Below are 25,854 nucleotides of genomic sequence, written 5' to 3'. Positions count from 1 at the left end.
AATGTAACCGATCAACCACAGGGTTCTTGTGTTCTGGCTCCAGTTGACATTTTTCTTTTCTCAAATTATCAGCTGTTTATTACTACTATTAAGAAGACATCACCTAGGACTGGAAAAATTAATTACAAACACAGATAATTAAAAGTTGTTCAAAAATATTAACGATCTTTTAGATCCTTTTTTGTGTTTTCCAAGACATTGAAATTTGCCTAAATTCTTTTTTTAATATAAAAACACGCGTCATAATTGATAAGTTCTATTCTCCAATTCATCCGAAACAACTGTCTTTCTTTGGAAACTGTCTGATAAATAGAATAAAAGGAACAATTAAAATTTATGAAGAGATTATCACGAATATAATCGTAGCAAAAGCCACCTTCATTAAGACTGCCGACTTTCTCGCTGAGATACTGGATCCACAATTAATTCAACTCAATTGTGAATGTTTCTTATAATGTTCGATAAATAGTGAAAGACAGAGACGCACTACATGAGAACAGATAGACTTATTTTACAAAATAATACAAAATTTACCATTTGTCAGTTGATGGCTTTAATATGCGACACATATTTTTGAGTATATTGATTGTATGACCATAGTAAGATTCAATTTCGAATTATTACAAGGAACGGCAGAGTAGTGCTCTTTACAAAAACACTTTAGACCTGACCAAAAAGATTGATCAGACCATCCGCTTAAGACATTCCACTTTGTTTATCTAAATAATATTTAAGTGCCCTTCTAACGGCCTCAACAAATTTATGAAAAGTCTGATAAATAAGTAAAATTCATCACAGTACTTCCTTTTTTTTTTTCTCCCAATTCCTCAATTTCTGATGGCTATGCACATATGAAGCTTATATTCTTCAACAAGAGAAAATATTTGAAATTATGCAAATTTCAAATTGCACAATTGATCATCTTATAATTTTCTAAAATGTCGCACTATTATTCCAGTTATGTGAACTACATATATGAATGCCTGTCCTGTTACAATATCCGTTTCTCTTTGTGGCAAAATATTTAGTAAGCAATTGCGCTACGAGTTTTGTAATTGTAATATGAATAAAGTATGATTGTGTTTTGAGCATATCATCCTCTCTGCATGGGGTGATAGCAATAAGAGGGTGGTACGGCAACAACAAATCTCTGTCTCCCCTTTATTCTCTCTCCCACGTCCCTTCTCTACCCTTACGGATTAATACAACAGTGGAAAAAATTGAAAATATCCCCGTGCTGCAAAATATGTGAATTGCTTAATTTTCGAGTAGATGGAAAATTGCTGTGCTATTTTTTCGTCTTCATCGTTTGTAATCTACCAAGCATATATATACATACAGCGACAGTTTGAAAATTATTTGCGGAATCAGATGTCACAACAAAAGTCTAATTTTGTAATTGATTCATCCTGACATATTTACTTAAATTGTTAGTGTTAGTGTCGATGATACACACTGTTTACACCACCACTACACTAACATTCGCAGTAACACTGTCTGACGCGCGTTTCGATAACCAAGTTAACGTCTTCAGTGTGTTCAGCATTGGGGATAGTGGCCATGTGCTCGGTAATGTAACTTATAACAACAATTAATCATTTTTGAAATGTATAGAACATAATTGTAGCTAATGATTATTAATGTGGTACTCTATATAATTTGATGAAAAAGAAAATATTATATTCAGTTTTCAATTTTGGTTTCCTTTTCATTTTACTATACCTGATTCATGGATAAATCGAATTAGATTATTTTAGACTCTTCTGTTTTCACTGTTGGGCAAGGTGTAATTAATTTAATCCATAAGGTCATATCCAAATTTGTAATTTTAGTCCATCAGAGCATATCACTCAATTAACAATTATTCAATTTACGTGGATGCATCAAAAACCTGACAATGGACGAAAAGGACGAGTTGTTATTAATGCCAATTAAAACTAACTACATTTCGCACTTCGCGTGTATGGAGTTTTGTTACAAAATCATGGATGTCCTGAGGGAATTACACCCTGGCCTCTAGTTTGGGATCTCTTGTCATGTTTATTCCCAAACGTACAGTTTCAGTAAAATTCAAGATTGATATTTTCACTTAAATTTAAAATAAATTCCCACCAGTTGGATTTATACAGACACTAATGTCGAACGCAATTTCGAAAATATTTCCAGCAATTTCTGAAATTCATGCTTCTACATAAATTTTTGGATATATTTGAACAAAAGTATCTCTAAATTTGTAAAAAAGTTATTTTTCTATTACGAACAATGAGAAGCGGAAAAATATAATAGGACAACCAGTATAATTATTCAAATCTATCAACATAAAGAATTTTTTTTAATTTGACACCTGCTCAAAAAGATAACAGTTTCATTCATTGTGATTTATTTTAATAATCTAATCAATTCACCTTCTACTGTTGTAGTTACTATTTTTTATTACTTTCAGCATTGAAAATTAGACGGAATTTTTTCCAATAAATGTTATATGAATACCGATTTAACAATTTGGTAACTTCTCTGGTTTTAAAATAACGTGTAGCTAAAATATTGTATAGGATTTAAAGCAACTGATATCTGGTCTGTAAACCGGAACATCTAAAGCTTTGATCGCCAAGTGCTGGACAAAATGATTCTCCAACATTTTCCACTCCAGCGTCCAATATGCAATATTATGTACCCTCCACATCTCAAAAAGCTGTTGAACTGGCAACTTCTGCGTATAAAAATGATTTAGAGACATCATAGCAACACATAACAGACTATCCCTAAATATTTTGATTCGTTTAAAAATCTATAACCCCCATGGCAACGACACTGGCGATGGCGTGAGTAATCCCAGCTGGCAAATCTGTCTACAACAGAATCACTACACACAAAAGAACCTCGAGGCGATCCTCATCCTCGTTATTTGAAAAAAAGAGGAACCCGAACCACACGAAGTGGTGGAACTAGAGAGAAGAGAGAACCACCATCATCAGTCGTATCAGTACCACAAACGGTAGTATTATTCTAATATGCCGCTGTTCCGTTTCGTAAAACTTTTATCAAACAAAAATAAACACCGAATCTAAATGAAATCACCTCAAATGTATAAGAATATATAAAATTACTTTATACGTGTTAATTAAATTGATCTGTGATAGAATTTCGTTACTGTTTTGTGATATCATTAACATTTATAACGAAAACCTGATTTATTACGTATTTATGTACGCGAAAAGTTACATGAATTTGTTTAAATAAAGTGAAGGTCGTATTAAAAAGATAACCAAGTCAGTTTTCGTAAGTAACAGTGTTGTGTTACGTTTGATGTTTTTACCATTGTGTTAAATCGCAGCTGAGCCATATACCGCCCTTATTTTAAAGGATAACATCAACCTACTTGTCCGAATTAACTACCTGCTTAGATACTATAAAATGGTGAGTTAAACTACATCATTTTTGTTAGGAGGTACCATAATATTCAAAATCTTTTCACAAATAAGTTATTGTTTCAATGCAATGGTTTTTAATTTTGATTCTAGTATGCCGCATGCGTAATTAATTTTAACATTGAATCCACGAAAGCAATGCTTAATTAATACTTCATGCAGTTTTTATATATATATTGAAATATAAAAAAAGCAAAACTAATTTGTTATTACATAATTTAACTAATAAAATTAAAGGACCCAGATTAAAAAGAAAGAGGGAGGAAAACTAAAGAACGATATTTCTAGTAGAAACACCATATAGTTTAATACGTTAAATCATTAGAATTCATCAAAAAGAATGTACTGATAGTGACAATTATTTAAAAAATTCAACAAAATAAGAAAATTTGCAATAGAAGAAAGAGAAACCTTGTATGAATATGTAAATATGCAACTAGAAGAATAAATCTAGATATATACTAAAAAGTTGATATTGGGACACAAAGATATCGATCTGGAAATGTTTCCAGTGAAATCGTTTAACAAATTAAAAGTATTTTGATGAGGCGACGGTTTTAAAAGGTGTTTTAAACATTTTAGAAATACCTGCATAACACTCTGTATTTAGCAAAAAGTGTCGTTAACTAGATTTTGAACTTCTCTCTTATTATTTGCACCTGTTAAAATTTTCAGATTGCTAGATGTTGTAACGAAAACAATAGTTTTGAAGACAACAAAATAGTGGTATAATGACTCATGTCGACAGAACGTGGTTATCGTTAAGCCGCGACTGAAGAATTCAAACTATTTCGACTAGTTCACGACCCGATTTGATTCTTCAAACATTAATATTTAGTTATTCTTTATGTTCTGGCATTACTTAATACGTAGTCAGTAACGACTCGTGGAGTAAACAGCTGCTCAAAAGTTGAGATAATAATTTAATTCGATTTTGAAAGATAGAACAGAAAATTAAATATATTTGTTCACTCTTTAATGCAAACAATAAATTCTGAAACCTTTTTGTCTTATCTTAAAATATTGAAAATAAACTTGTGGCAATATAGTATTATAAAACATAAAATTTATCAAGGAGTTTAATAAAAAAGCATATTTGAACACCATCTAATGTTCTATGTAACCCACATTAGAATTTATAGTAGCAGCACTTCTTTTTTGCTTACTTGTAACCAAGTTGTAGTTTGTTGTTTTTATGGTTGATTTCTTGTCCTCGATTGAGGTCGTCAATGGTTTGTTATAACTAATCCCATACATACTCTGTGAGATCTAGCAAGCGTGAGATGAAGAAAACCTAGATTATCACCAATAAAAATGAACTGGGGACTATGTGGAATGGAATTGTGGCAGTATGTTAGCCATAAACCCATTCCTTTTTACCTATTTTGTCTTATTTTCATCCAAAAAAATCAATTCAGTGAAACTATTTGAATAAATTCCTGCCCAGACCATAATTGTAGCTCCCCGTGTTCTTTCGTTCATTTGGCCAGTGTTCCTATCCAATATACCCAATCCTATGCGCAGGTCTCAATGGTACTATCTTTAATAGTAGCCTGGATCTTAAGTTAGCATTATGGAGTCTTCTCCTTATTGTTCGGGTCGATACAAAGCGCCTCTACGAATTAAAAGTCTTTTAAAGAAGATTCTGCAGGTATCACAAGAATTCCTAGGAACCGTGAGTTCCAGGTAACGATCATCATGGCGATTGTTACGCTGGGTCTTTGCATATTGGCAACAGGTCCAGTTTCTTGAAACCGATCAAGTATCCTCTTTCGGCACACCTGTGTTGAGTTCGTTTCTGGTAATCCAATAACCCTTCGATTGCTAATTATCTCCTTAGAAATAGCGAACTTAACTCTAAAAATTTTCTAAAGCCGTTCAATATTTTTATACAAATAGAAGTGAACAGTTTCGAATATAGACTGATTATCGCAGATCTAAACCAAATCAATTAAAAAAATATCCATAGATATGGAACAGCTATGAACTAACTCGTGATGTAAGAACTGATCCATATTTTTTCTCTTCTTCCTTTCCAACTGATTCACTTCTCATTTTCTAAATATCATTAAATTCTAATATAACAAATAAAAGTATCGTAACGAAATAACAAAGTTTTTAAACTATTCTATGATTTGATTAAACCAAATAAAAAATGTTCATTTGGCCAACTGAAGAAGACTAAAGTATATTATTAGTTAGTCGGTTCGTTAATATTAGGTACGCCCTTGGAATGTCCATATAAAAATGAATTATCACTTTCTGTCACTTTCAAACGTTCCTTAGAAACTATCTTATACATAGTCGTTAAACTATGGTGACCTAAGTGGTACCCATTACGGGTTCAACAAAATGAGTCGACTGTTGTGCATAAAACGAATTGTTTCTTGATAAATATTTTTTTTTCAATAGAACTTATTTTTTAAAGTGATGTCATGTGCTTGGCAATGTTATTTGCACATATTAGACGTGACATTGGTAATAATAAAAATCCGTTGTTATTGTTTCCTACATAAAAATAAAACAAATAATCATTTTGTCGAAGTATAACCAATTAAAGATGTTGGTGTGGGCGTATTTTTAAAGACGATCAGACAAAAACAGGGACCAGATGTATGTGCACTAATCTCCGTATGGAGCTATATAAAATTTTAATTATATCTATTGAAATTCTGTTTAAAAATACACCTCGAAATAAAACAAAAAGCTTCGATGGATTGAAAGAAATGTTCACATTGGGATATACCACATTTGACATGAAAAAATGAATATAGGACAGGACCGAACTCAGATATAAAATAAAGCAGATTAATTGTATGTATATACAAAATTTGCAACTATTAAGCTCACTGTTTCCGCATCCTTATGTACACTGTATTATCAACATTTCATTATTGAGTATATTACGTTTTTCCAAACCACTAGCCCTTGGGCTGTGGGGTGGTGTGAATAGTTAAATAGTTTTTCTCTATAAAGCGGAATAATAGTTTTTAAATATAACAATAGGTATATGTAGAGGAAGAATCAGGATTCGTAAACTGAAGTATCTGGAACAAAGTTTATAGAAGGAAAACTATCAACTTCTTCTATTGATATAAAATTCAAGGCTAATGCTGTATGAACCGAACAATGATCTCATAATTGTGAAAACTGAAAATGGTTCAGATGTGCAATTCTTACCGACTTTGCAAACCCAGATCTAAAGATTATTTATTGTAAAGAAGCTTTGGAGAGATCACCCAATCGAGACAACTGGAATGTTCAAATGATTGAGCAAAAAACTTGAACAATAAATAAAATTGTTGAAATACTACACGGTAATGTTCGAGTGCACTCCGGATGAATAAAACTGATGATGTATATGAAATAGACGTTGTTGAAGACGAAATTTGGTCATAGATTCTAGAAAAATTGACAAATGGTCAAGATATTGGACAATGTCATGGCCAATCTGATAACGGCTGATATTTATTAAGGAGCACAAACCACAATTCCAGCAAAGTATGAGGAGGTTTTAAGGATCAAGTTCCTGCGGTGCATGCATCTGGTGACTGAAATGATGAGGACCACTAAAAATAGAGGCTTCAGTTCCCATAAAATTAAAAACAAAATCCGGGACTGCAGACAAGAAATATTTCTCCAACACATATCTATATTCTTCTCATTTAGAATGACTTGTTCACTTGTGAATAATAAAATCTCCGTTGTGAAATGGAAAGAAGTGGTACACATCCGAAAATTTTATACTCTCGGTGTTCATTTAAACGTATTAGACGTTCATAAATTCCAATTGTATTTTACCAAGTTTAAATCCGTATATACGAAAACTCCTAAGGTAACTTGATGATCTTAATTCGATCGGATTGTATAAGATTCCAATATTAAAACAACGTCACTAAATACGACGAATTTATTAGCAATCCAGTTTTATAGAAATTTTAAAATAAATATACACAACACGGAGAGTTGCTCAATAATAAATAATTTTATATAGATTTACAAAAACATTAATTACGTAACATTTAGTAAATCTGCTCTCGGTTACGTATTTATTACTATTACTTGTGTATATATACAGGTATTGTTGCTATAGTAAGAAAGTCGACTGCCGTTACAATAACTATAATGCTTAATCATGGGCGTCGATGCGGGTACTAGATAATTTAGGTTTGTTAACTTATTAATATTTGATTGATGACAGACAGTTCGTTCACAATGTACGAAACAAATTATGTATTATCTGATACGAGATGTGGCTATTAAATACGAAAACTGACGTTCTAAGATATTTTATTGTCAATCCATACATTTTTATTTAATAAAATCTTCAATATATAACTAACTCTCTTCTACTGCTGACACGCACCTTGAGAACCTAAAGCTTATTTCTCTACCATAGCTTTATTGCACTCATATCTCGTTTCTTCTCATGTAAATTCCATCTTAGGAGAGAGATGGATGCTGACCATTGCTATAAAATTTTTGTCCTTGACTAGTCCACAGTTCGGGATGTTTATTTATTATTTCCAAAGTTCTACATGACCGTAAAAATAGTGATAGTTTGAGTATCAGTAACCCATCATTGATTGCTAAAAACCACGATTTGTTATATGTTGTTATTATTTCCGATAAGTTTGGGTTATTTTGCGAACTTCTTAAAGATCAAACGTGAGAATCTTTGGCATTAATTTGGCACACATGTTTTGCAAGTTGAAATTGTCATGTAAAACTTTGAGCAATATGAATACCGATGCTCAGATCGAAATAAGACAATCGTTGTTTAATATCATAAATGTGGAAGAACGACCTGGACGGGAATCACCTAGAAAAGGTTCTCGGTCATCTTTAAGACGATTAATCCACTGAAAAACATTCACTGTCAAACACTTCGGCAACAAATTAAAAGTTTCAGTTGCGATTTTTTTATGGTTCACGTGAAAATTCATAACAATTCTTTCTTCCACTATTGCACCATTTTCCGGCAATATAAATAAACTCTTAAGCGAATGAAGGCTATGGCTAACTTGTAGATTAGCAGGAATAGAGGGTTTTTTGATAACAGCTATAGGTTATAGGTGTTAGGCACCATAAACTTAATTGTATGATAGCCATTCCTTATATATCTCTATAACAAACTGTATGTTTTATTTATTTGATTATAATGTTGAGGAATAATTAACATTATGGATGTTTAATACATAAATATCATCTTAATTTATCCTGAGGTTTTAGATATTCTATACTAGACATACAGACCTAAAATATTTTTAATTCCAGAGACAGATTTACAACTCATCATTATCTATAAAAAACCATACTTATACAAAATTGCAGGAGGGTTATAAATAAACTGTTCTTCTTTAAAAATAATTATAACGCGTTTTATATCAAATAATCCCGGCTGTATACTATCGAGACATGATTATAAAACTAATAATTGTAGAATTTGCTTGTACTATAGGCGATAGGTTTGTTTGTATTGATGTTTGTCTTTACTGAGAAAGAACTTCAATTTTTCAACATTTATTTCAATTTCTTCATATTTGACTACTTTGATCATTTCTGCGTTCTTGTAAAAACTCGAGTTGTTACGCTTATGAAATAAATTTCAGTTGAACAGGGCAGGAAATGAATTATTCAAAACCGTGTTTACCTAAAGGCATAATATGTTCGCGATAAAAAGTTTATACACAACGGGAAATCTTTTTTGGTACAAATGAGAGGTGAGGGATAAAAATATGTGGATGGAATCGTTACATCGCGACAAGATTAGTGTAATGAAAATTAAACCTCATGAGATATTATTGGTACCCTTCTCCTTCTTCTTTTTTTTGTCTCCACCTAAACAGTATTTGGCCAGCGCTGGTTTTCGCTTTGATTTATTTTAAACCAAAGCTTATGCTTTTTCTGTTTCTTTTTTGGCGATTTCTGTTCTTCTTGTGAGCTAGACATGTTAAAAAAAAACAATTACAACAAAGGTTAAAACTCTTCTCGCTCAGGGGCAACGGCCGAGATTTCACACATTTGAGATGTTGCCTCGGTTAGGAAAAATAGGACCAGGGTCTTGATAGTAGAAACTTAATTTGAATATAGCATTCCCTATATATGTATACAATCAAACAATAATAAATATTAAGTTAGATAAAAAAACCTGCATCGCTTTTTTATGATAATTGCATATTAATTGCTATTATTTAACAACAATTTTCGAACTAAACCATTAATTATACACAAAGTCAAGCTGACAAAGCAACATCTATGAAGTAAAAAAGTGTCCTACCTATCTGGATTTTTATTATCGATCGTACGAAAAGGCTGCATACTGCATTTACTTAAGCTAAACAAATAGTAAAGATAAAAATACAAGTGGTGATAAAGGAGATAACCGTCGATAATTCGTACTTTCCACGCAAGCCTTAATCAGTACTACGCCCATCGTTGTTACAAAAAAGAATGTTATTTATGTGAAAACATAATAATAACAATAATCTGTAAGTACCATAACAATAGATAAAAATTTCTTAAGTTGTTCAATTCCGTACAATTAATAATCTTAATCAGTAGACCACCAAAGTGTTTATTATTAATTTTCAAAATAAGCTTATGAATATATTTTGCTTATAAGCTGTATTGCTGTCAATATAATAATAAATAATATTTATAGTATTAAAAAAATAAAATATTTTCGTGTAAAACTTAATATTTCGTTAATGATTTACCGTTATTCAAATCCCCGCAATATACTTATTGAATAAACTTTAGCTTTATATTCAAAAATCAAATTAAAAAACATTTCTAAGCTTATAATTCACAGTTTAATCAACATTTGTTTTAATTGTGTTTAGTAGTTTCATTAAATCAAATTCCCTGCAAATTTTTTTTTTTTTCTATTAAAATTTGTTCTTTGTGTACGTCTGTATACTAGATATTTGGCTTTTGGAAGTTATCAACGTCTACATTTTAAAATGGTTTAGGAAAGAGAAAGATTTTACCTTCAATAGTTCTGATCACTCTTTCCTAAGCTCTGGTTAGATTAGGTTAAAGCGATTATATCTTTTTCGTGCTTTGGGCTATTCTTCTGTTTTTTTATTTATGCTTGTTTTTATATATATAATACCGCCCTGCCTCACAAAAAAAATAAACAATATTGTCTCAAAGTTAAGTCACATACTTTTACTGTCAAGTTCTAATGCATTTCGAAAAAAAGATTGTTCAACCAATCCTAAATCTAGAGGAAATGGCAGACGCACAATTAATTTCGAAGTTGCCTGAGCGATTGCGGACTTCTGCACCGTTCTCCTGGAGTCTTTCTTGTGCTTTTTTCATGTTACTTATAGTTAATAGTTAATATGCTACTATTTCCATATCTAATGATCATTTTTCTTGATGCTAACAATATCACCCTAAAACTAGGTAACTAATAACAGATAATCAAAATGAAGACTGTATAGCTCAAACCATAACTACAGGACACTAATTCCCTTCTATGTGAAGTAATTTGTATTGTCACCTTTCTTTCCAATTACTGAAAAGTCTTTTGAATCTATATTAATCAAGAGACAACCTGTAGATTATTTTGTTGAAATTCTACCTCTGCTCACAGCTGTTCTTGTTTCACTGATAGAGAATAAACACAGTAATGTGAATGGACTTGAAGAGACGAAAACTGTTTATATTCTCGACGATTTTTTTTTAATCTATCGTTGAACGACTAATTTTCAGTCCACCTGAATGTTGAATGAAAGACTAAAAATACCGGATGCGCATAAAAGTTTTTCATGGAAGAAACATATGTTTACTACATGTTTAGATGGAAAAGTAAAAGAAGAAATAAGCGCGACCGATGTTTCATATATATATATATACATCTTTGTTCAACGAAATTGTGTGTAATATTAGATGGAGGTGTTTTAAAATTTGAGATTTTAACCCAATATTTTCATCAGAACAAAATTTTTAGTTTGAGCATTGTCTCAATCATTTAATTTACTTACCTCGAGTACTTGGCGAATTTTACAAGGTAGTTTTTAAAACGTCGGATAATTTATGTTCAATAACGACAAAATAACTCTAATCGCCTACGACTGGCACAGTCATGTACGCAATTTTTTTATCCTCCAGCCACAGATCGGTTTTCAAGTCGCTGTGCCTCGACATCACGACGTTGCTTTTTTTGTAGCTGACTTGTATGGACTACAAAGCAATATCACATACTAAACTATTGACGGAATCATTCGTAAGGAGCTACAAGGTAAACATACGCGCTATCCTATACTAAGAACATAGAATATCCTACAAATTTGTAGCTTACGTTAACCGTAAATCGACTTCAGAATTCAGTTTATTACCAAAGTTCATTAATCTGCAAGTATAAACATATTTTTATAACGAAGATTCGCAGAACCTATACTTTTTTACTAATAATAAATTCATTTTTCGTTAACTCGGTTCAAATAAAAAAATACAAAATTAAACATTAAATCATATCTTTAAACGTGTATGGCAGTAATTTTTCCTAATGATATTCTGATCGTATGTATCATAAAAAACATACTTGTACATGCTGTATAATGGACAATGAAATAAGAGGTAGACGCGTGACTTTTCAGAGTTTCCAGCCCACCCCCTTACCTCCTTCCCGGTATCTCGAGCGGATACCTTACTTTACTCTTCTCTTAAGCCGATTCCATGCGCGACTACGACATGACTTAAGCCATTTCATAATTTCTTTCAGTTTCAGTTCAGTACAGTCTGTTATATTCCTCTTCTTGAATGCGAAATGTTTCAGCGGTGACTAATCGCGCGATGTCGGGAGTTCTTTGTGAGCCTGCGAGTGATTTCCTCGGATAATTTATTAGTTCATGTAATGAATGCGGTGTTCTTACTGTTTTTGAGTAAGTTATGATTCAATAAATATTCACAAATATTGAATTATATATCAAACTTTATGCCAATATTTGTTTTTTAGCGTCCTCCAAAATGTTTATCAACGTCAATATCTATTTTGCGCTACCGTTGATTTTTTTAATTAACCGAAATGTTATCAACAATATTTGAAAAAATTAATCGCTAGAAATGTACATTTTCAGTTGTTATCAAATAAGATATTTTAAAGTGAAAAAATATTAAGCTTGAAAAACTGATTCAATTTAACATCGATTAAAACGCACACAGAAACGAGATTCGGAAAGTAATATTCTGAAGATCTACTTACTGAGCAAAATTTCAAGTCAATAATGAGACACTTTAAATTCTTGAGTTGTTAGGACGCATTTTAATATTAAAAAGAATATATAAAACATTGAACTGTTATGAGTTTGGTATTTGCAATGAATGGCATCGCTTTTTGTTAATACATTTTTAAATTGGAGAAACTTTTTTCTAATAGTTGAATTATAATAAAAAAACGTTGCGAAAAATTTCATATACTAGTAAGAAGTTATCAGGTATTTGTTACACTCGTATACAAAACCGCCTCTAAGTTCTGGAGCTAATTCCCCAATCCCCAATCACAAATCCTCACAAAAACTCGATATGTTCTAAGAAAATATCGTGAATAAAGTTTTCTAGCCTTATTTTTCTGTTCACAAAAGCAAATTATCACTTTGAAGGTACCTGTTTTTAGTCGGTAGTATAACTGGTAACGTATTAATTGGATTATGTGGTCTTGGAATTGGTTTTAAAAAGTTGAACAAACAAATTTTTCGACTAACATGATGCATTCAAAAAGACACAAACCAGAGCAGAAAAATCCGCCTACACTAAATAATTATCAACGTCTACTTCAAAAATAATTTGAAGATAAACTCACAAAGGGCGTTATTTCACTGAACTGAATAAGGAAAAACCAATTAATGTCAAGTCAACATATGATAATATATCACCACTTTTCTATCGTTTTAAATTTTTACAGGAAATGTGAAAAAAAAATGATTAACCAACCCATTGAAATGACGTCTGATTTAATCACGGTGCACTAAGATTTAAATATTTGTTTAGTCGTCGTACTGTATAAATTCATAAACAAATAAGTACTTTTCCAACGACTTCCATATGTACTCTTTTCTATCCAATAATAACCATGGGCCTAGTTAGTACTTTACTGCCTCTGTTTATTGCTACATATAAAAGATATGTTTGTAAATAGTGAGAATTGTTGACATAATATTCCTAATTGCTACCGAAAAAAATTCTCATATGTTCGCATGTTAAGACGTGCAGTTGAGACGCGTTTAAAAATAAACTTGATGCAGTTCAAGCCAGGCGGGGCTAATGAATACAAATTGAGTCTACTAGGATGAACTTCAATATCTCTATTAATATTAAACCAATTTTATTCCAAAAATTATATTATAACGTCTACGAGGTGTTGTTTAGGAAAACAAAAACATAACTGGAAACATTCCTGGAAGGCTTCTTTCGGAATCGCTTGCATCTCCTTTATCGTGGTTTACTCGGTAAGAACCAGGAGTCGTTTGGTGCCAAATCTGTTATGTAAGTAAGTACTTCCAGTATGGAAATTCGGAGCTTACAGTTGCTTCCCTTGGAACGAATTTTGGTTGTATTATGCCTTCAGAGTTCGCTACGACCTTGACGATTTTTATTTACGGGCTTTTTAGGGCGAGACGTTTCACTGAATTTTTTCTTAGGGTCATAGCTATAGCCTCAATGTTCATCTTCAGTAACAATTTTGAATATTAAATGTGGATCCTCATGAGGATGGTTCAATTCAATGCAAGATAAAACATTATTTTCTTTTTGTTCGCCAATCGAAAGTCGGGATTGGTTTAGCACTCTTACAAGATTTTCGGATCTTCACTCGGATCTCTCGAATAGTCAATCGCTTATTTGACTTAGCAAGTTTGTCATCCGTTTTTGAAGTCAAAGAACAACTGACTCAACACCGACATATTTTAACATTTCGTATGGTAATTGACAAAAATGCATTGACTGACAAGTTTGATCGGGTTGAATTTTGTTACTACTCAATACGTGAGAATTTTAGGCAAATTAGTTGAAATAGATGCGACGTGAGTAGAAAAATTCATTCCAGGTCATTGATTATCGATATTTTTCACATAAAAATAATATTTTTTAAACGTAATGTAAGTTCCTTACATTATTAGACACCAATAATGCTGCAGACACAAGGAGAAAATATACTTTAAACATAATAGTACATAGGATGTAATTTTCGTGGTCTGATAAACAAAAATAATAGTAGATTAACTTATATATGAAAATTTTAGTTATTTCATCATAGATAAACAATCAAACATGTGTCTATTGTTAAATTATTAAGTAATTTATAAGATACCGGGTTACAGAGGCTGTTTTATTTCTTATTAACAAAATATTTGACTACGTTTTTGATGAATCGCCAGTTCTACCTCTAGAAATTGTCACGAAACTGATCAGAAACTATTCCCACTATTTTTGTGTACAGGTCGAGACGTTTATACACGATCATGAAAAATGTCAAGCTAGAACGATTCAAAACAGTCAATTTCCAATTGGAACACATTTTTAGTATTGCGCATGTTAAATATTCAATAAGATAAGGTTACATTAGGTCACTCACAAATTGATTTCGGATTTGGAAAAATATTTAGAAATACTTAATAGTGATTAATCATTCGATATGTGGATATTTGTGGTTCTCAAATTGATTCTGTTATTTGATACACCTCCTATAAAAGAACCAACAAATTAAACAGAAAAATATCGGTACGAGATTTAGTATAAGACACGCATCCGTAGATCAAATAAATATTGAAACCGGATTTGCCTTGACGAGTAGGTGGGATTAATGAGAAATGTTTATTTTAAATGCGATGACAAGAACAATATTAAACATAAAGCAGTTTTATAACAGAACCATATGAACGCGTGATCCATTTCGTACTATATTTAGCTCAAGGTGTATTCGAATTACATTTATGAACTTGAATATCAATTATTCAAAGCTATACCGAACGATGTTTCGTGAAAAAGTTATTTTAATTTGATTCTTTCAATTGCCCAAATCTGCATTTCACCCATTTTTATCTACTATAACCAGAGGACTTCGGATTTTGTTCGTTTTCTATTCAGTTCTTGAGAATTTGAATTATGACATGCTTCGTTTTTACAACATAATTTTGATTTAAATTTTGAGGAGATATTTAAACAGCTCAAATCCTTTTTGAAAGTTGAAACATTTAGCTACATATCGTATGAGAAAAATGTGCAAAAATTTTCTTCGGAATTTTTATTTTTGAGCATACTTTTTCTATAACTATGTTTATTCTGATTAGAAAAACTTCTTAGTTTAACTGCTTTATTTGTACGTGAACTGCTAACCAACGTTGTGTAAAAAAGGAAGAAATAATTGTAAGTTCTACATTTGGTTATGTAAACAAACCTTGTACTTATCCGTCTAGCCGTTACGTTGTTGCGACACATTCTTACGTACATTCTCGTTCTTCGGCTTTTACGTAGGCATATAAACATTTTCACAATCTTCCTCAAGAAGAATTTATTGTTTAATTTAAGTACGTAATACAAGACGAAACAACAAAATAAAGTGTGTTCGTATCGGCTATATTGGTTTTTAACGATCGCTGTAATTAAATAAGTGATTACATTTTCTTTAATATGATTAGAAAAAAGTCGGTACATTTGTATTCATAGGACATGCAAGGGCTATTCAGGATAATGGATGTATACCGGTTGTCCTTTTAAAAGAATAGAAAAACTTCAAATTCTCAGCAAGCAAATGAAGGAAACAGCTCTCTCATTGGAGGATTAAATGATAGTAAATTTAGCCTTCATATAAATATCCAACAGAGAGAACAAAAGTTCCACTCTGAGATAATATTTTTAACTATGTATCGATAGTTGCTTGTCTCAAAATAAATCTATTGTAAGCTGGAACGTCGAACTTTTGGTCAAAATATATCTCTGGTATAATTTTAAATATCGCCTAGCTATTAACAAATGTTTGGAAGTGGGATCCACCCTATTTTTGGTCATAAAATATCGAATAATTAATATTTCCGGCGCATTTAAGTAAAAATAAGATTCAAGTTTAAAAACCACAATTTCAACACTTTTTTGGTTGATAAAAAAATTAAAATCATATTATTACTTTTATTAACAAGAAAAAAATTATATACTAATGGAATCATTATGAAATTCACACAACGTTACAATGAAAGCTTGAAGAAACAGAAACCTAACCTAACTTGAAAAATTTTCTATAATTTATAAAAATAAGATTCTTCGAAAAGAAAATATAGTTTTCGGAGACGAGTCGACGAGCTAATGGTTTTTTATTATCCAAAAAATTATTGAAATTTTGGTTTTCAAACTTAGATTCCCTTTTTATATTGAATGCGCCGAAAAAATTAACAAAATGAATGATAATAACCCATTGCTGGATTGGGAAATTTGTAATAATACTATTCTATCGTAATAATTAATTTTATTAGATACTGACGCTATAATATTTCAAACTGGCAGTGTCAGTAATTTATCATTAAATGATAAAATTATGTAGTATAATAATAATAATAGAAAAAATATGTTATGTTTATTTTCACCATCTTTTCCTTTTTCAGGAGTCGAAAAATTCCTATACTACTCTTTATTAAGTAACATTTGATGGTTTCATTAATTCTTATTGTTTTCTTATATCCTCTTTTTAAGTTGTAATATTGTAAATTATCCTTTCCAATATGTACGTACAACCTGTTTTTCTACTAGACTTGCACAACACAGCGAAATAATACAAAATTTAGACCCGCCTTGTACTGAACATTTCGGAGGTCTTCGACCACCAAAATTAGAACAATAAATTCTATAGCATTAAATGTGAACGTTAACTAACAATATTAATGATTGCTAATAGTATTCAGTATAAAATGGAATTCATTTACGTATTTAATTCACTCGGCAATCGTTGGGACTGATTACGATGTATCAAAAAAATTACCTTTATCCAGTCGTCGTTTGGTGGGTAAAAAGTGAAAAAACTTATTGTTTCGGTGAGAAAGTTATTTTACTAATTTGAATAAGCAAAACAGATGAAGATGAATTACAGGAACTATAAAATCATTGATACATATCTAATAAAAGTTTCTCCTTGTAAAAATTCGAAATAATCAGCAGTTTTTCCATTAATATCCAATATATTTTGTCTGTTTCGATATTATTCTATTATCTAAGTTTACTGCTAATTTTATATTTCCACTTCGGAAATATTTTGTAATATAGTTCAGTCACGTTTTAAATATCACGAAAAATGTTTAATCTTATGTATTTTTATTATTTGGTGTTAATGGAGTATAGGATGTGAGAATAATTGTTGTTTAATAGCCCACGATAAGTAAGCAGTGTCTACAATCTGTAACATTGACTATGTCTTTAAGAAAATCCCACAAAATCAAATTTGAGATTTATTCACATATCTCAAATGATTGTAACACTAGCCAGAGTTCAATAGTCTTTCAGCTATTCACGAAAAGATACATGCAACAAAATTACTTGAACGACCCGAGGCCGAAGAATTCTACTGAAACTTGACCTACATTAATTAGCCTGAAGATACAGATAATGAATATATCAACCATCCTCTAATTGCTTGCTGTCTACCACGTTTTTAGAAAATATTCCGTATATTAACACAAAAAATTTTTTATTTCCAATTATTAATAAACATATTATTTTATTATTTTTCCATATTTTATCTTGATCCCAAAACCAAAGTTTTATTGACATCTCATTCGTATTTGATTCATTCTACACGCTTTTTTAGTGCAGCTGGATATACTACCAATGGTGGTCTGAAAATTTTCTGACCTCAACGTGAAGATGTCAGCACTTATCAATATAAATTGAGTAATTTCCGTTTGACAATCGTATAAAATGAATCGTTGTGAAGATTTTCTTGAAAATTGAATATCGAGCTGTCATTGACGACCGTAAAATGCTGGGCAGCTGAATTCAAACATGTAACGTAACAACTCGATTGATGACGAGCGTTCGGGACGGCCAAAAACTGCGGCAACCAGCGATATCACCGAAAAAGTTCACCAAATGCTACTAGACGGTCGTCGGATTAAAGTTAAACATATAGAAGCTATCGGCATATCCAAATAACATATCTGCCATATACTGAGTGAAGAATTATGCACGCGTAAGCTAGCCGGTGTTAAATGCCGAGTTTGCTCAATTTGGACCAAAAGCGCATTCATCTGGAAATGTTTGATTCTTTAGTAGATCGCCAATTCTCAGACAACTCTCGTATTGACCTTTCGGCAAGCGCGTTTTGCTGCTTGTTTGTTTTTATCATTTCGTGTAAATATTTGATCTTTGCCTTCCTTCTTCCCGATAGTTTTGGTAATATTAATTTGAATTAAACTTTTTCATATGCAATAACAACGATGCTAAAAGCTAAAAAGAAATGTAATTCCTAATATCAACGGATACAAGCTTGTAAGATTTGTTCCGGCTGTATAATCTATTACTATCACGTACCCAACTGCTGGAACACCATATTTAACAGAGGTAGGGAAAAGAAGAAAATCACCATTTTTATTTTCATATAGTTTGACTGGACTATTCACTTTCATCTCCACTACCGACTAAAAACTCTTAAACCCATCTTAAAACTGTTTTACAACCTAATAAGGGACGATATGTAATCTAAAATGTGCGGATCCAAACGTTCCAAAGTTTATTTAAAACATTTTTGCTTGACTCGAACTAGTACTGAACGAGTTCAATTTGTTGTTAGAACGTAAGATAGACATAAGACAAGTAAATAAATCATAGGCAAATAAATAGTTCAGCAACTAAAAACCTTACAAACTATTTTTGTTGTATAATAAATTATATACGTATTAAATTTGTTTTTTTTTCTTTTAGGAGAATCTAAGAGAGAATCCAGTTTCACTCCACCGACATGGACACGGACATACTAGTACGGCAAAACGCAGTTGAAAAACTAGACAACCCAAACCAAATAGACAGCGGCTGCGAAACGAGCACTACAAAGTCGACAGAGGAAATTTTACTAACAACTACGATAGTTACGGAAGAAATATGTACTGACAATAACGACGTGTTAGTTTTGAGAACGACACCCGAAAGTAACAGAAGAATTATCAATAAATCAGCTTATGCTAAGTTACACAGATCTTTATCCCCAACAAGACAGCTCGATTACATCAAATCTAGATACGAAACAAACGATATCGAAATAAATAAAAGTGATACCGAAAAATCTAAATTGCATCGAAATTCGGCTATCAAGCTAAACAAACAAGAAGCAGATTCGACCAGAATTAAATCGAAACTACCACTTCCTAAATCTAAAGCAACGATAAAAAACGAGAACAAATTACCGGTACAGAAAGGAGTAGAAAAATCCAAATATCGGCACAGCCTTATTCTGGATAGAAAATCGAAAAAAAAAGATGAAAATTCGAATGAAGTATTCAGAAAAAGCAGCTCGAGTTCAGGAGAATTTATTACTATAGTACCCAGATCCGAATCGATTGAAACCGTCGATAAATTAGAACACGAACTTAGTTTATTCACAATGGATAAAAAACCCAAAGATAAAAAACGCGCCAACAGCTTTAGGAAAATATTCACTGGTAAAATTTTTAGTAAAGAAAAGAAGAAAAAAGATGATACTGAACAACAAAGGAAAACTGTTAACATCGATAACATCCAAAATGAAAACAACGCTTTTTCAAGACAGTTTCCTTATAGACACAGCATGGGAAATACCAATATACCAAAACCAACTAAAATACCACAAATAGAAGAAAAGCACCAACAACCTATAAATATTGAAGAAATAGAAAAGAAATATGCACAAATGCACGTTAAAGAATTCAATAATATTAAACACAACTTCGAAAATCCAAAAAGTCCCGAAACACCTGATAAACCTGTACAAACTGTAAACCCTGGTCCCATGGATTTCAAAAAAGTAGCAAATATAAACAAATTTATCGATACTAGTTCTTCAGCAAGTACGATGGAATCCGATAGGGAAAATTCTATTAAACAATTCAATCAAGACACAGAAAATCCGTATAGATCTCTGAGATTTGCAGATAATCAAAGGAATACGCCTCCAAGAGCACAAGAACTCAGACAAATACAAGACGTAAAACTAGTAAATCCAAAAGCCTTAATCCCTATCAATTCAGAAAGACCTTTACCTAATCCTTACCAAAACATCGCTTCAAGCAAACCAAAAGTTAGTCCCAAACCACAATTAACTCGAACTGCTCATCATAGTCCTTCCCCAAAACCAAATAATACTACTCACTTCAACTATCCCGAACAAGAACCTAAACCTGTATTTGATGAAACCTATGGCACTGTTTTCGATAGTTTGGAATTGAAGAAAGAAGTTCCAGTTCAAAAAATAATTCTAAAACCACCAAGATCACCTTCACTAGAACCAACCAAACTAAAATTGCCACCAAATAGAGATGTCGGTCCGATGTCTCCAAGAATGAAATCACCGATTCCTCAACATCATGTTAGTGCCGAAAAGCTAATAGCTACAGAACTACTGAGAAGCTCTAGATCACCGACACCAACTAAAAAGAGACCAAACCAACTCGTTTCGAATCAACAGAGACAGGAGACTAATATAGATTTTTCAGATAATGAAAGTATGCGGCCAATTTTATCAACTAAACCTCCAATTTCTAGAATGCCTGAACATGTTTCAAGAATCACTTCACTATCGTCAAATTATGAAAATAAAAATTATCGATCTACGGAGTATATAAATATTCCTAGACAACAAATGACTACATTTGTCGGTTCACACGAAAAACTTTCAGCTTCCAAAATCCCTGAACAAATTCAAAGAACACCGAATCATGAAAATAAGCTTCAACTAGCCGGTTCTCAAGGGAAAATTTCTCCGCGAATTCCACAACATCTAAACGTACAAAGATATAGTCAAGTATCGCCTATTTATGGTTCCCAAGAAAGAATGTCACGTTCAAGAACACCGGATCATATAAACATTCAAAACCACGCACAAATATCTCCGCATTACGATATTAAAATCAATGCGGATTGCCACGAACGATCTCTAAATAGTACAAGGAGATCACCAACACCGAATATCCTATTACAAAATACAGAGCTATCTACAGTTAGACCACAAAGCTCTCGGTCATCTACACCTGTAGATTTACGAATACCACCACAATCTAATAAGCAATCGCCTCAAAAAGAAGAGATGAGAAGAAGCGTGGAAGCTTACTATTGGAAGGAAATAAAGAAATTAAAAGAATTAGAAAACAGAGATTTGTATTACTACCAAGTACAATACATGCCGTTCGGATATAGCGAGGAACCTATAAGCATCAGAAAGTCTAGAAGCTCTTCGCCGTCTCAAAGAAATGGCAGAAGAAGTTTAAGCTTACCAAGAGAACAAAAATCACATGTACAGCAAACAACAGAAGTAGATGGTTACGGAAGATTTCAACCTATGCCTATCCCAGAAGGTAGAGCTGTCGTCAATTATTCAAATTACTATAATCAAAACTTGAGAAGAAACGCTCCCGAAAGGCGAACCATAGACGCTGTTCCAAGGAATGGTAGTAATTCGATGAATAGACCAATTTTTAAGAGAGGCAGTCTCACAGCTCCCGTTAGGGAGGTGATAGAAGATCAGCAGTACAAAAAAGTTAGTTTTGGTAACAGACAAGACGAAGATGCGTGGCCTACTAGGAACGGATATACACAATATCCGCCTCAAAGACCAAAACGTGTAGAAAGTACAGATGACGATGTTTTCTTGCCCAATTCACAACAAACAACTAAACTAATTGTTGATGGTAAAGAAATATATGGATATACCAACAGACCCTACGATAATTTAGTAGTTAGACAGCAGGAGTCACCATACTACCAAAATGCCAATTTTTATCGACAAATTCACCAAGAGCTACCACCATCAGAAGATCCTAGGAGTATGCCTAGATACAATACCACTCAACTTGCAGAGCCCACATATATACAACACCAAAGAGTGTCTAGAAGGATGTCATTCGATAATGTCCAGCCCCAAAGAAGACAAATATACGTAAAAGACGACGTATACGGATACTTCGGAGGATATGTGCCAGGAGATCAACAAAATGTCGTGTACGCTTCAAGGCAAAACATAGATGAATCTTTGTACGGTTATAGCCGAGGTGTTCCTAAACAAATAACAGTTAGAGATAAAGTTTGCGATATGTACGGACAAATCCATGATAGAAACAGTCCATCATTAAATGTAAAAAAATCTGGTGTTATACTTGGACAAGTACAACAGCTGCAAAATTCTTCTTATTCCCCGTTGCCGAATCAAAACTTTGTAAGAAACTCTAGATTAACGGCAAGTGCTAACGATATGTATAGACGCTATCAAAACGGTGATCCTAGATATACTAATAATGTGATATATGACATAGCCCCTTCTAGACCTTTACCGCCTGTTCCTACGGAAAAAAAAGTGCATGTACGACATAATATGGATAATGGGGCTGAAATTAATGATTTAGGGATAAACAATAGTGCCGGGAAAACTAAAAAACGTGCAGTTTTTGGTAAGTGAGTGTCAAGATATTTTGAGAGTTTGAGAGATGGTTTTATCATCTTCTTTATGCTACATACTAACTACTATCCTTCATCTTTCCCTTGCCCTCTTCAAGTCTTGATCAAATTTTCTGTGTGTCTTTCCTATTCCAATTCAAACATGAGATTCTTCGAAATTAGTAGAAATATATCTATATAAGTAACTTTAAGAAGGATAGGAAACAAACAATGAGATGATATTGTTATATTTTCATTTATATAAACAACAAAATTAGCACTCTATCGAAAAGTATGTATAATGAGTAAAATTGAGGGTAATTAGATTCATTCTACGACGTGAAATAATTTCCATATTTCCATTTATTTTTGTATTTTCTAATAGTAATGGTTTGAGACATCTTGTATATATCAACAAAAATAATAATATAGACGATAATAAACACTACAGAAACTCAACAACTTATGAACTTTTTTTCTGTAATTTGAAGGTTTATAATTAAGACAAACAAGTTACAGTATATGAAAGTTGATTATTATGATTGCTGGAATAATGTTAATATTTTTTATAGTTCTGTAATGAGTACCGACATTCTAAAAAAAACTCCAGAAAATTCCATTAAGACCCTAAATTACCGACTTGTTCCTAGTCAGAGCAGTTGAATCGTTACCTATATAATATTTATCAATACGGTGTTTCGGAGAGATAATGATGAACAGTTAAGTTCCATGAATCTAGCACGACATTTTGCAGGAAAACTTTTGATCAACAATACACGAAAATACTGAATATACTGTTTACACTTTTACTACATCACTACTCATAATTACACTGTTTGATGCGCGTTTCGAAAACCAAATTATTGTCTTCAGATATTGAAGGTAAAACAAGTTAGTGTAGTTGTGATTGTTGGTGTAGTGCTAGTGTAAACAGTGTGTCCAATATGAATGTCACCAACTTTTACACCAAAAATCATGATTCACGCAAAAAGTCAACGCATTCAAGGCAATATAAAAATAAAGACCTATAATTGAAGCTTTAATTTAAAAGAACTTAATACAGGAGTTTAATAAAAACTTGTTGTTCGTCCCAATATTCACAAAACGACTTTTTCAGTATAACGGAAGAGTAGTTATTTGTTTCTGTTTTTGATTCTCAATTTGGAAACAGTTCATATGTTAATTGAAAACCTACTTAGAAGCCACAAAAAATAGATTACGAAGAATTTTTTGGAAATAAGAAAGTAGAAAATATATATTTCTCATATATATATATATTGTTGTTTTTTTCCCAAAAATGTCCACCAGGTAAATTTAAATATGTAATTTTTTCCTGATACCAACATTTAAATACTTTCAGTAAAGTTAATTAAGCATTTTTTTATGAAAAAGTGTTTGTAAATTACTCTTGGCTCGTTAAAAGAGAAATTTTTCTACAGAAAGGCAGAAATTAATTAACAACTTTCAGATGTGTTATAATTTTTATGTACCCTATACATAACCTAAAATTTGCAAGATTTCCTATAATTTCTAAAAAAATGTAATGGAAAAATATATATGAGTAATCTTATTATTAAAAAGATGATAGTAGTAATGATAAATTTGGAATAGGTGGTTTCGACAAAGTAACTAATTTAGTTTATTTGTTTTATGATAACATTAATTAGAGAAACCTGTCCGTATGAAATTGGATTGTTATTCAAATATACACAATTAATATTTGTTGAAATTAAATATGTTTTATCAGAATTTCGAATACAGTCATATTTTTAGAACCCTTTTAGGATCAGCATTTTAAGAATAACTGTAGCAATTTTTTCTAATTAATCAATTGCCATTTCTATTGTTTAATTTGTTTCATAAATTACTATGACCTTTCTATTAATACCGATTTGAATCTATAATTTGAAACGGATGCATATTTTCTGATTTTATTTTTAGTTTTGCCTTTATTTTTCTTCTCTAATGAATTTGGTTTCCAGATTTAACATGTATTTAATATAAATTTGATAGAACCTTCATTTTTCTTTTATATGTTTTATTCATTCAATCCTCTTGAATTTGTATTTACATATGTGTATAACTAACATAAAACGTAAAACCCTCTTTCAAATCTCAAAATCTTGAATTAAGACTGCACTTGAATAATTTTTATTCTGTGTAAAAATATTATGTAGACTTTTTTATATAAATATAGCTTCTATGTATAAAATATGTTTACCAGTGCTATTTTTCATGTTATCGAAATAAATATAATACTAAAAACTTTTGTTTTTGTGTTTTCGTATATTCTACTCTAATTCCAGATTTTGGGAAGAGAGAAGAATTTTACTTCCTTCTTTGATGGTTTTCTGAACTTTTTTCGCTACCTATATTAGCTAAAAAATTCAATTTCAAAGATATATTTTAAGGAAATTCAAATCTGTCTTCCCAATCACCAAAGAAAGAATATAGAAAACGTGAGATATAAATTATTATTCTTATACTCAATTGTAACCTGCTAGAGTTCTGTTTAACTTTGATTCATCAAATATACTTGCAGCGCCATCTATTTTGAAGTAGAAAAAGTTGTATAAGAAAATAAGTAGATTTCTTTGAATTTACAATATGTTCAGTTGTTATCAAAACTATATTCCTTTTTCATATTGATAATTGGAAAAACTTTAAGATGGAAAAGTGAATACTAAATGAATAAAACATTTTAGGAGAATGGCAATCAAGGCAAACTAAGTATAAAACTGAAGACGAATATCGCCGTTTTTGGCTAGAAACTAAAAGTAGTGAAAATCTGTCCACGTCAGATATAAAAAAGCTTGTACTC

General features: G+C 31.6%; 1 protein-coding gene across 4 annotated transcripts; it reads left to right on the top strand.

The window, feature by feature from the left end:
• The first annotated feature begins 2,929 nt into the window (after positions 1-2,929).
• LOC130451309 (uncharacterized) lies at positions 2,930-25,302 on the top strand. Of its 4 annotated transcripts, XM_056790251.1 has the most exons (3): positions 9,873-9,919; positions 12,163-12,322; positions 19,338-25,296. In XM_056790251.1, exon 3 carries the CDS (start codon positions 19,375-19,377, stop codon positions 23,053-23,055), a length of 3,681 nt encoding a protein of 1,226 aa, XP_056646229.1. In that variant the 5' UTR covers positions 9,873-9,919; positions 12,163-12,322; positions 19,338-19,374; the 3' UTR covers positions 23,056-25,296. The 4 variants fall into 4 exon arrangements, with proteins under 4 accessions (XP_056646228.1, XP_056646230.1, XP_056646229.1 ...); XM_056790250.1 differs by lacking the exons at positions 9,873-9,919; positions 12,163-12,322 and adding an exon at positions 2,930-3,417; XM_056790252.1 differs by lacking the exon at positions 12,163-12,322 and having other exon boundaries at positions 9,388-9,919; positions 19,338-25,302.
• Positions 25,303-25,854: the final 552 nt, after the last annotated feature.

This window comes from Diorhabda sublineata, chromosome X, assembly GCF_026230105.1.
Source record: "Diorhabda sublineata isolate icDioSubl1.1 chromosome X, icDioSubl1.1, whole genome shotgun sequence".
Classification (NCBI taxonomy): domain Eukaryota; kingdom Metazoa; phylum Arthropoda; class Insecta; order Coleoptera; family Chrysomelidae; genus Diorhabda; species Diorhabda sublineata.
Note: the sequence above shows the minus strand (reverse complement) of the source record. Positions and strands in the feature narration are given on the sequence as shown.

Excerpts from the sequence above, each read along its gene's own strand:
- LOC130451309 (XM_056790252.1), top strand. The coding sequence starts at position 19,375 with ATGGACACGGACATACTAGTACGGCAAAACGCAGTTGAAAAACTAGAC.